At 34.1% G+C, this 12,932-nt stretch overlaps 1 protein-coding gene across 1 annotated transcript; it reads left to right on the top strand.

Moving 5' to 3' along the window:
- The first annotated feature begins 4,254 nt into the window (after positions 1-4,254).
- Positions 4,255-12,651, top strand: LOC143605042 (pleiotropic drug resistance protein 3-like). The gene is made up of 22 exons (XM_077081304.1): positions 4,255-4,613; positions 4,686-4,809; positions 5,182-5,267; positions 5,334-5,418; positions 5,496-5,655; positions 5,752-5,828; positions 6,272-6,325; positions 6,425-7,099; positions 7,232-7,706; positions 7,780-7,883; positions 7,960-8,113; positions 8,178-8,309; positions 9,231-9,304; positions 9,377-9,709; positions 9,789-10,079; positions 10,148-10,231; positions 10,324-10,451; positions 10,878-10,883; positions 11,073-11,300; positions 11,810-11,981; positions 12,061-12,315; positions 12,385-12,651. Exons 1-22 carry the CDS (start codon positions 4,264-4,266, stop codon positions 12,649-12,651), a joined length of 4,314 nt encoding a protein of 1,437 aa, XP_076937419.1. The 5' UTR covers positions 4,255-4,263.
- Positions 12,652-12,932: the final 281 nt, after the last annotated feature.

Genomic DNA, 12,932 nt, shown 5'->3' with positions numbered 1-12,932 from the left:
GTCGTTACATCTAACCACCTATCCTATAGTCTTGTGGCATTGATACCAATCTGTCACACCCAGACCAAAGGCGGCGGAACATTAGGTGCAACGTGATTGGACAAAAACACAAGACATTATTTAAAGTGACAATATTTAATCAACTCATTTTATTTCATAAATCCATAAACAACACATCTCGTTCATACAAACAAATTGAATACAAGTAAACAATTATATTGTTCGTTTTACAAATATCCTAATAGTCTTGGTAACGTTTTTCCATCAAGTCCTCGAGTCAACAAAAGTCAAACCTGTAACATTCATAAAATAAAGTTTATCAACACAAAGGTTGGTGAGCAATTCATAAGTTTGAGCATATAAGTATATAGTAATAAAAAGCCACAAATCTTGTATACGAAACAATAAATAAAAGCAATAACTTGGATAAATAGATATCGCTAATAGAATTACGTTAGCGACACCTAGCTATAAGGGGATGCCAAATAGTTTAGGATTTATAGTTATCGTTAATTGCATTACGTTAACGACACCTTGCTATAAGGGGATGCAAATAGTCTAGGATTTTATAGTTTCACCAACCAAAAGCGTTAACACATAGGCATATAATCATAGAACACCAAATCGAGCAATTTTTTAAGTAAAGTATACAATAACGTTTGTGGGTTTAAGATTCATGAATAAAGCATTTAGTTGAAATAGTACGAAATGTCACCCCAAAACGAAAGATGGAAAACGAGGTATTAAAGTACTCACATTCAAGTAAGAAAAACTGATCGGAAAAGACGGGAAAACGGTAGGTCGGAGTTTAACGAGCAAGGCCTAAATAAAAGTAAAAGCCTTTGAATTAGAGTGGTTGATTTAGGAAATCTTAAAAATAAAAAGATAGGAAATTTAAACAATTAAAGTTTAAGGTTTAAAAATGTAAACATTTAAGAAAATTATAATAGTAGTCTTTTAAAGTATAAGTTTGCTCGAAATCGGGTTAAAGTATCTAACCTTAATATTTACTCAACCTATGTTAACTAATAAGGTGGGTAAAAATGCAAAAATGCAAGTCTCTTTATAACATAGATACTAAAACGGGTTTTAACGAGTATTCAGGTTGTCGGTTCAAACTTTGTTATGAGATTAAGTTGGATCCAACATTTCCAAGTACTTAAGAAAATAATTAAAATCAATTTGTAAAGTATTTTTAAAGAAATATACAAGTCTTGATAGCTAAAAACACACTTATGTGTGTTAAGCGAGTGAAAATCGGTTTAATTCGGTTTGGTTCGGTTTCCATCTCACAATAAGTTCATAGATGGTTTCCACATGCCCAAATATCAAAGAACTTGTATAATAATTTATAAATGATGAAACTTAAGTTTTATAACCAAAAAGTTATCAATAAAGTCTTTAAAAGAAGGTTCGGTTTGGTTCGATTTCCATCTCACAATAAGTTCATAGATGGTTTCCACATGCCCAAATATCAAAGAACTTGTATAATAGTTTAGGAATGATGAAACTTATGTTTTATAACCAAAAAGTTAACAATAAGTCTTTAAACGAAAGTTCGGTTTGGTTCGGTTTCCATCTCACAATAAGTTCATAGATGGTTTCCACATGCCCAAATATCAAAGAACTTGTATAATTATTTATCAATGATGATACTTGAGTTTTACAACTAAAAAGTTAACAATAAAGTCTTTAAACAAAAGTTCGGCTTTCGGTTCGGATTTTGGTTCGGGTTAAGACCGGGGTAAGATTCTACAAACCCATAAGCATAGAACTTATAAAAATGATTTTAGAAACTTTTAATTTAACATTAAACATGTTTAAACAAGTATTTAACAAAAAAAAAACTAGTAAACAAGTTCGATTTACGGTCTAAAGCTATTTACGGTAAAACCGAGGCTAGACTCTTAGAACCCTTAACCATGGAACTTGTAAATATAACAAAAAACTAAAATGAGTAGAAGTTAGACATGGTTAGTTTGTATAAACAAGTTATATAAGTATATATATATATATATATATATATATATATATATATATATATATATATATATATATATATATATATCAAGGACACGAAGTCCTCCATGAAGCCTTGCCTTAGGAGGTCCGAAACTTAACCAACCGTGGCCGGATAAGTAACTACCAAGGTAACAAGGGGTGTATATTATATATATGTTGTGTCATATTCTTCAAGTATTAACAAGTTAATTAAAATGAAAGACTATGGTTAGTTTGACTTGGGAAGTCAAACTACCAAGAATATGAAGAACAACTTTGATTCTTAAGAATTGAGAGAGAATTTGGAGTAAGAGAAAGTGTAAAAATGAAGAAGATGGGTGTGTATATATAGGGTAAGGGTCAAGGCTTCTTTGCAAGGTTCTCTTTCATGTTTGCATGTAAATAAATTGGTTAAACAAACAAGCAAAGCACAAAACAACAAGGAAATCCGGATTGCTGCAGGTATGAGGCCGCCACCCGCAACTGCTGGGCGCGGCGCCCATGTGGGTGGGGTTTGGTCAGCTCGTCTTGCGTGGTTCGTTTTGCGTCCCGAAAGTTCGTTTTTGATGTAATTTGATCGTTTTAAAGGCGTTTTCGAATCCGTAAAAGGGGTTTTTCAATTGAACATGTGGGAATGATTTAGTAACATAAAATCCAATATTTTATATATTTGAAATGTTTGGGATATAAATCGGGTCGGTTTACGTGATAAACGAATACATAAACGAATACAAATAGAACCCGAAATTGACGAATGTCACAGAAAATTCTCAAATAAGCGTTTATGAAAACGTTTTTCAAGTTTTAGGTGTCATTTACAAGAAATTCCCAAAATATGTATTATAATCTAGTCGTGACTTGTAGTTTGTATAATCAGTAAAAACTTGACACACGTCTTTAAACTAACCATAATGAGCAGATTTACTAACCATTTACTCGTAACGACTAAATAAGTTTAATGTCTTGTAATCAACACCCACGATTAATTCATAAGTTTTTTAGTCGCGACAAGTAGATTGTAAGGTTAAACTAGTCGTGGCGAGTTAACTACTAATAAACTACTCGTCTGGGGAATGTAAACCGGGTAACTAGTCGTCGCAGCTAAATGACTAATGAATTACTCGTGGACGTTGATTACGAGACATAAAACTTATTTAGTTGTGACGAGCAAATGATTAGTGAACTTGCTCGTTACGGTTAGTTTAAGGACGCGTGGCAACTTTTAACTGGTTCTACAAACTACTCGTGTGTAATCAACGACTAGTTTATAATAACTATTTTAGTAATTTTTGCAAATGACACCTAAAACCTGAAAAATATTTTCATAAACGCTTATTTTGGGAATTTTCCATTATATAAAACAGAATCACTTTAATTTAATGATAGTTATAATTTAATTACGTAGATTCAATTAAAAAAGTATTAAACTAAAAGGTTATGCTTAGAAGTCCATGTTACAAAAAACCAATTGAAACATAACAGAGTGAACCAGCATCAGATCATGCTGGCTATTTTGCTTTATTTGTTTTTTGTGGGGCAGTTAGATTCTTTTGTAAACTACTTCTATGCATGCTTATGTTCTTAGAAAGTGCATGCAAAACCTATTGCAAAGTACAGAATCATGTTTTTTACATGCATCCATATCACCATTTCAAAGTACAATATTATGTTATCTCATATCACCAGTTCAGAACTGTGGAAATTGATAGGGTAAGTGATGATGTGGGGAGACCTACACGATGCCAAATTTGACTATTGACCGTATATATGGTCGGATTTGTTTGCCTTATTTGTAATTATTGTAAATTAAAATCAAATTATTACTAATTGTATAATTAGTATTTCCAGACACATTAGCTGACAATGATGGTGGTGGCATATGATTTACATGTAATATATAAAACAAAGTCAACTACGTTTTATTCAATGTCATTTAATATGGATACTTGTAATATGTTCTTTCTTCACCTCCAAGACTATTGACAATCAATATACTTGGTTAATCTCTCTCTCTCACACACACACAAGGAGTTTTAAAATATTTGTTTAAACTAATAAAAGATGTATTTTCTGTCAAAAACACATTTTTTTAAGCTATGAATGCGTAATGCATGATGCATTACATTATCATCATTAGAAGGAACAACTCCCCTTATATATGCCGCCTATCTGTTTGTTTATAGATAATATATATATAGATATACACACACACATAATATGTCTATATATATTTATTGATCTCACTGAAAGTAGAGATTTAGTATGGCCCAGTTAGTTGGTTCAGAAGAACTAGAGTCACTGAGAGTCGAGTTATCCGAACTTGGTAGAAGTTTAAGATCGTCTTTTCGGCGTGCAAATTCAGAAATAAGTTCTGTGAACAACAATGATAATGATGAGACAGAGGATACTCTGCTACAATGGGCTGCAATCGATAGACTGGCAACATTTGAACGGCTGAGATCATCTTTGTTTGATGAAGAAGATGGAATCAAGGTTGTTGATGTCACAAAACTCCTTCCTCCTGAAAGACACATGTTTATTGAAAAGCTCATCAAACACATTGAGCACGACAACCTTCGATTGTTGCAGAAACTTAGAAAACGAACCGACAAGTAATTAGATTCCGATTTCATTATTATACAAATTTATGTTCAATTAGCTTACACTTAAATCTGTTATGTTAGAGTTGGTGTTCAGTTGCCATCTGTGGAAGTGAGATATAAGAATCTTCGTGTAGAAGCCGAGTGTGAAGTAGTACATGGAAAGCCCCTCCCCACGCTTTGGAATTCTTTGCAAAGTTTGCTTTCTGTAAGTGTATAACTGTGACTGTTACTTTATTTTGTAAGCTTAAACTGATAATAATTAACAAACTTTAAAGTGTTGTTGGTTCAAAGTTATTTTCCTGTTCATCGAAAAAATTCTTATATGTTATATATTTTCGGTGATTTAGTTAATAAGAACGCATGCCTTGTGGTAAGGTTATGTTAATTGTTAAATCTTGATAAAAAGCTTGCTGCATATTACCCTGTTACAGTCTTGTGATTTTGCTCCAAATGGGTTACCAAGGTTGTTGTTTTAATACAATTAAAATGGTTTGTTTGATCAATAAACTAATTAAAATGTAAGGGTTATGGATTTATTATTTAAATTCCAAATGAATGCTTTCTTTTTCTGTGACAGGACATTGTGATGATACCTGGTTTGAAGTCTAAACGGACGAAGATAACCATTTTAAAAGATGTCAGTGGCGTTATTAAGCCAGGAAGGTGATAATACAATTCAAATATCTGCTTGTTTAACAAATTAATATTTACTCTTTAATTTTCTAGCAGGATGACTTTGCTTCTCGGTCCTCCAGGATGTGGGAAAACAACATTGTTGAAAGCACTTTCAGGGAATCTAGACAAATCTCTTAAGGTTTTAAACATACATTTTCTTGATTTTATGAACATCAAAGAGTAGTTGAAGTAATGTTTTTTGATTCACTGATACAGATTAGTGGTGATGTTTCTTACAATGGATACAAACTAGAAGAATTTGTTCCACAAAGAACTGCTGCTTATATAAGCCAAAATGATTTGCATATTCCTGAGATGACTGTTAGAGAAACACTTGATTTCTCATCCCGTTGTCAGGGTACTGGAAGCCGTGCAGGTATGAATGACTGAGTGATTGCGTTGTACTTCATTCATATACAGCAAACACTTCATGGTTTACGAATTAAGTTAAAGTTGTTTTGTTTTCATAAAGATATTATGATGGAGGTTAACAGAAGGGAGAAAGAAGCAGGGATTATTCCAGATCCTTATATAGACACTTTTATGAAGGTAACATGTTGGTATTTATTATTTGTGTAATCTATCAGCTATCCTTTCATAAATTGTTTCATTTTTTCAATCAGTGGTTGTACTTTTTAAAACTTTTACTTTTTGCATACAAATGTCGGTGTTGTGTATGTAAAAAATCATTAAACTAATCTGTTCATATGTTTTTTATCAGTTTTAAACGTTTACCTGCACGTGTAGGTTAGTGCAGGAAAGATAACCCACACATGTGTAGGCTCTATAAATAAATAAATTTTGTTTTTCTTATTTTTGGAATATTAGAATAGGTGAATAAACATTGCATTACCATTTATTTTATATTTTATATTTAAATTTATCATAAGATCGAAAAAATGAATGATTTGCTTTTATTCTTCCTGCTCATGCAAAAAACTATATGCCTATACACACATACATATATTTATAATCATGTTTAATTTCCGTAGGCAATTTCCATTGAAGGACAAAAGACAACTCTTCAGACGAACTACATACTTAAGGTAAGTAATTCTTTTAGCTGATACGCGCTTATTATAAACCGTTTCTTATATGGATATGCATGACATGTTTGTTTCCTAACCATAATCATGTTATTCTAGATTCTTGGACTTGACATTTGTGCTGATACAATGTTTGGAGATGCCATGAGGAGAGGAATCTCTGGTGGTCAAAAGAAAAGATTAACTACTGGTGAGATGATTGTGGGTCCCACAAAAGCTTTATATATGGACGAAATATCAAACGGATTAGACAGTTCCACCACATATCAGATAATCACCTGTCTTCAGCAGTTAGCACATATAACAGATGCTTCTATACTCATTTCACTTCTTCAGCCATCACCGGAAGCCTTTGATCTCTTTGATGACATCATGCTAATGGCCGAAGGTATGATCGTGTATCATGGGCCCCGCAGTAACGTTCTAGAGTATTTTGAGGGTCTTGGTTTTAAGTGCCCCGAGAGAAAAGGCGTAGCTGATTTCCTCCAAGAGGTTGTGTCAAGAAAAGATCAAGCAACATATTGGTGCCGGACCGAAGAACCATATAGTTATGTTTCGGTTAACACGCTATCCATGAGGTTTAAGGAATCTTATTTGGGTAAAGGAATTGATGATGATATTTCCAAACCGTTCACGAGATTGCCAAATCATGAGAATGCCATTTCGTTCCATATGTATTCTCTGTCAAAATGGGCTCTTTTTAAAGCTTGCATGTCTAGAGAGATTCTTCTCATGAAAAGAAATTCTTTTGTTTACATCTTTAAGACAGTCCAGGTACTAATTACTTCCTTTACCATCGTTGACCATTTGGTTGACCCTAAATGCCCCTAGTTGACCAATGTTGACTTTAAGTGACCCTAATCATTATTTGGCATATGAAACTTGTAATTTGTTACTTGTGTGCAGCTTATCATAATTGCAGTAATCACAATGACCGTCTTTTTGAGAACTAGATTAAAGCCCGATATCATTAACGCGAATTATTATCTCGGGTCACTCTTTTACGCCCTTGTAATCCTTCTAGTTGACGGGTTCCCAGAATCGGCTATGACAGTTTCAAGACTTCCAATATTCTACAAGCAGAGGGATATGTACTTCTACCCTGCATGGGCCTACGCGATTCCCGCATCAATTCTCAAGATTCCATTGTCATTATTAGAATCCACTATTTGGACATGTCTTACTTATTATGTTATCGGATACAGCCCTGAACCCGGGAGATTCTTCCGCCAGCTGTTGATACTTTTTGGGGCCCACTTCACTTCGGTTTCCATGTTTCGGTTCCTTGCATCTGTGTTTCAAACTGTTGTTGCCTCTACAACTGCAGGCAGTATATCAATATTGTTTCTGCTAACGTTCGGTGGCTTCATTATACCGCACAGTAGGTTCTTCTATATATTGTTTTGTCTCTTTTTACATGTAAAGATAACTAAAGAGATGCGCACTTGTTGAAGCTTCAATGCCAGCTTGGCTAAAATGGGGATTTTGGTTTTGTCCCCTGTCGTATGGTGAAATCGGGCTTGCGGTTAACGAATTTCTTTCTCCCAGATGGAACAAGGTGAATCACTAGAATTATTGTATATTATTATTTTGCATAAAACAATAATAATATACTGATTATGTTTTTCAAACAGATGACATCTACAAACACAACCATGGGGCTGCAAACACTTGAAAGCCGGGGTCTAGACTTTGAGGGATATTATTACTGGATATCACTTGGTGCTTTGTATGGTTTTGCAGTGCTATTCAACATAGGATTCATCTTGGCGTTAAGCTTCTTTAAGGGTAACTTTTCTTTTTAATAGTGTTATTATTAGTTACTGGTTAATGAGGTTGTCTATATCTTCAGCTCCTCGTACGCGTGCGATTATTTCTAAGGAAAAGATATCTCAAGTGCATGGAGGCGAAGAATCTAAACACCAAACTCAAAACAATGAAACAACTAAAAGTTCCAATAGTAACGGCTTGGAGCCTTATGAAGGTTGGTATATTTTAATTTCTCTATCACAATGGATATCAATAGATATTTATCCATGTTTATAACTCGGGTTGTAAATGAGTCGAGCCAAGCCCGGACTTTCAAGCTCGAGTTCGGCTCATTTATTATTTGTTAAATAATATGTATGTGCATTCACAATAATTTTTATATACATTTATAATTATAACTTTAATAATTATACTGGATAGCCTGCATCTTATCTCACCCAACCCAGACCGTACGCCTAGCTAGTGGGATATTACCGGGTATGGTTGCTGTATAATCGTAGTATTTTATATACCATAGTATATACTATTTAGTTATTTTTATCGCCATTCAAACTTCTATACAAAATTAGTTATTTTCTTTCATAATTTTACTTATATTAATAGTTATAAATATATGTTATATAAATACTATATAAATATATGATATAAGAAATAGGCTCGTTAGCCTACTTGAGCTTGGCAAGTGAAGCTCGGGCTAGGGCTCGGCTTGTTTATTATTTATTAATTAATTAATTCATATAAGTTCATAATTGTTTTTATATATATTTATAATTATAAGTTATAAATATAACATAATATATACTAGTTTGTTGTTTTTATCATAATTTTATATATAATAATAATTATTACTTAAATATATATTGAAAAAATTACACAAACATATATTAAATAAACCTATATAAATAATAGACTCGTTTAGACTCGCTAGCCTAATCAAGTTCGTTTAAACAAGCTTATTTTTGGGCTCGAGCTCGTTTTAGCTTGGCTTGATTCGAGCTTTTAGCGAGCCGGTCTCAAGCAGCTCACGAGCGACTTGGCTCGCTTACACCCTTATTTTTAACATACTGTTGACAGTTATATCTGATTTCGGGCCTGTTGTGCATCAGTAATATATATCCATCAACTTATCTTACAGGAAAAATGGTGCTACCATTTGAACCACTAACAATCACCTTTCAAGATCTGCAATACTATGTCGAACCCTCACCGGTACCTACTCAAACTTATTCAAACCTTAAACATTAAGCTCCCTTTATATAGATCTTAAATATTAAACATCAGGAAATGAGAGAGCATGGGTTCACTGGTAAAAGACTCCAACTGCTTTGTGACATCACGGGTGCTTTTAGACCCAGTGTTCTTACAGCATTAATGGGCGTAAGTGGTTCTGGAAAAACAACGCTTCTTGATGTCCTTGCTGGCAGAAAAACCAGTGGCATTGTCGAAGGAGAGATTAAGATTGGCGGGTATGCAAAAGTTCAAGATACGTTTGCACGGATATCAGGATACTGTGAACAAACCGATGTACATTCGCCCCAGATTACAGTTGAAGAATCAGTTACATTTTCTGCTTGGCTACGTCTTCATCCCGACATTGACCGAAAAACCAAATATGTATGAAAATGTTTTACAAATTTCTTTTGGAATTTTGACTTTTGACTTTGACTCAAAACCTTTCCGTTGACGTGTGCAGAAATTTATAGAGGAAATATTGGAAACAGTTGAGCTTTATGCTATAAAAGATTCATTGGTTGGGATTCCCGGGGTTAGTGGTTTATCAACTGAGCAACGTAAGCGGTTAACTATTGCAGTAGAAGTTGTTGCTAATCCATCCATAATATTCATGGATGAACCAACAACCGGACTGGATGCCAGGTCAGCAGCCATTGTCATGCGGGCTGTGAAGAATATTGTTGATACTGGGAGAACTATCGTGTGTACCATTCATCAACCGAGCATTGACATATTTGAAGCCTTTGATGAGGTAAATTTAGTAATAATTTTATCTTTTTTTCAAAGATATTGTATGTAACTTCTTCCATGTTCATGCAGTTAATCTTGTTGAAAAATGGTGGACGTATGATTTACTGTGGGCCCCTGGGGCATAATTCAAGTAGGGTTATTGAATACTTTGAGGTTAGTTTACTCCAATACAGATGCACATACTAGATATTTACTTTATCATAGTCAGTGGTATATTTGATTTGTATGACATGTTTTTGAAACAGAGCATTAAAGGGGTGCCAAAGATTAGAGACAACTATAATCCTGCAACATGGATGTTAGAGGTTACTTCAACGTCGATGGAAGCCGAACTTGGAGTTGACTTTGGTCAAATATATACTAGTTCATCTTTGTATGAATAAGTTACACTTACACCTTCAACTCTTAACTTACATTTATGTAAGCTTGTAAACGAACCGAACAAACATGAACAGAGTATATTCGCGTTTGTGCGTTCATCTTTAACCAAACAAATGATCGAACATGAACAAGCAAACGGATGGGGTTTTCTTGTCCGTGTTCGTTCGTTTAGAAAATAAGTATGTTTGCGTTCATTTATGTTCGTTAACATATTAAACGAAAGGTTCACGAACGAACATAACTGAGCTAAAACCAATTAAAAGTAATGTGAAAGCACAATATGCTGGGCCTAAAAGTTTATTAAAACTAGAATGAGTTGTAATGGGCCTGAAAGTTTTAAATAAGTATAGTGATGAACGAACTTAAACAGACATAAACTAACGAACATGGTGAATTTAAATGAACAAACATAAACAAGGAATGTGTTCATGTTCGTTCTTTTAACTATATGAACAAATAGTTTTGTTCCATTTTCGTTCATTTATCAAATAAACGAACTTCCTGCCTACCGGTTCACGGACTGTGCAAGTTTTGTTCGTTTACAGGCCTGCATTTGTCTGCTTTGAGCATGTAGTTTTAGTCTAACTACTTCTATTCTTTCTTATTACAATAGGAGCAATAAAGAACTTGTAAACACATTAAGTAAACCACCTCCGGGTTCAAAAGACTTATATTTCCCAACCCGTTTCCCACAAAATGGGTGGGGCCAGTTCAAGGCTTGTTTATGGAAACAACATTTATCTTATTGGAGAAGTCCCTCGTACAACTTGATGCGGTCCATGCATATGCTCTTCGCCTCGCTTATTTTTGGCTTACTCTTCTGGGACCAAGGGAGGAAAATGTAAGTTAAAACTACTCGTGTATTTCATGTTTTCCTTGCATTCTTTTTTATAAATTTAAAAACAACAACTAAATTGAATATTGTGTTTACAATGTGGTGGTGTGTGCCGTAGACAAACCTATAACGGGTCTTAGGTCTGTGGGCCATAGACAAATAAATCCTAATAAATAATAATGACTATTGACTAATAACAATTCTTTGGGTTTAGTTTTCTTTTAGCCCGCGAGCCTGTTATAGGTTTGTTTACGGTTTCTGATTTCCTATATTTTGAGTATGGCCCACAAGGTCCATATGGGTTTTTCACCACCCATTACCATGTTTCGACCCGAGCTCATTTTGGTCGAAGCCGTTTTGAACTGTGACCCAAACCCACGCAGTTTGCCAGGCTAAGTATTGAGGGTTCCCCTCTGTTGTAAACATGATAGTCGGTCTCTTTTACATGTTTAGTTAACGCTTCTATTTTCTTCAAACTAACCCTGAAATCATCAAATATGATATTATTGCGACAGACACAACCAGCAGAGTTTGTTTAACGTTCTCGGTTCAATGTTCACTGCGGTAATTTTTTGTGGCATTAACAACTCGTCTTCAGCTATACCATATGTTTCCATGGAACGAACCGTTCTGTATCGAGAAAGGTTTTCTGGGATGTATGCATCATGGGCTTACGCTATTGCACAGGTTCGTATTAATAAAAGAAGTATTCGCTTATATGATTTAGTCATGTACTTAGGAATAAAATAATTTGATTGTGTTGCAGGTGACAATTGAGTTCCCGTATCTGTTTGCGCAGTCACTTGCGTTTGTGTGCATCACGTATCCTATGATAGGATATTATTGGTCGGTGTACAAGGTTTTCTGTTACTTTTATACATTTTTGTGTACATTAATGTACTTCACTTATTTGGGAATGCTGCTTGTTACGGTTACACCAAGTTTTCCAGTAGCTGCGATTTTGCAGTCTGCGTTTTACACGATATTTAATCTTTTTGGTGGATTTTTAATGCCTAAACCGGTAAGTTGATGCTAAGTCATAACTTGTTAATATCTTATGAAACTGAAGGTTTTATTTTTTGATTTGTAGAAAATTCCCAATTGGTGGATATGGCTGTACTATATAACTCCTACTTCATGGTCACTTAATGCAATGCTTACTTCCCAGTATGGAGATGTGAAGACTGAGATTTTAGTTTTTGGGGAAAATAAATATGTGGAAGCTTTTATAAAAGATTATTTTGGGTATCATCATGAGTTATTACCACTCACCTTTGTGATTCTAGCATTGTTTCCTATTGTTCTTGCTTCTCTGTTTGCATTGTGTATAGCAAAACTTAACTTTCAGAGAAGGTAAATTTTGAATAATAAATCAAGTATGTGTATCTATATATATGTTGTAACAAAGTGAATAAACATAACAATATTGTCTATAGAAACATGAATTTTCAAGTATTTGTGAGAGTGAAAACTAATTGTGTGACAAATGTTTTAAGGAGTAATAATGTAATTTTGATTACCATCCTAGGCATTAGGGGATTTACATTTCGTTTACTTTTGTGCCATAAATGATTTATGAAGATTTGTAACACATGAGATTGAACTACAAAAGGTTGTCTATCATTGGGGGTTCGGGTA

The sequence above is a fragment of the Bidens hawaiensis genome, unplaced genomic scaffold, assembly GCF_021521415.1.
Source record: "Bidens hawaiensis isolate Kalapana, Puna unplaced genomic scaffold, B.hawaiensis_p1.1 tig00067748_1, whole genome shotgun sequence".
Lineage (NCBI taxonomy): Eukaryota > Viridiplantae > Streptophyta > Magnoliopsida > Asterales > Asteraceae > Bidens > Bidens hawaiensis.
Note: the sequence above shows the minus strand (reverse complement) of the source record. Positions and strands in the feature narration are given on the sequence as shown.

Coding starts and splice junctions, on each gene's coding strand:
- LOC143605042 (XM_077081304.1), top strand. CDS start 4,264: ATGGCCCAGTTAGTTGGTTCAGAAGAACTAGAGTCACTGAGAGTCGAG. Junction 7,884..7,959: donor TTTCTCCCAGATGGAACAAG/GTGAATCACTAG, acceptor TTTTTCAAACAG/ATGACATCTACAAACACAAC. Junction 9,710..9,788: donor TTGACCGAAAAACCAAATAT/GTATGAAAATGT, acceptor TGACGTGTGCAG/AAATTTATAGAGGAAATATT.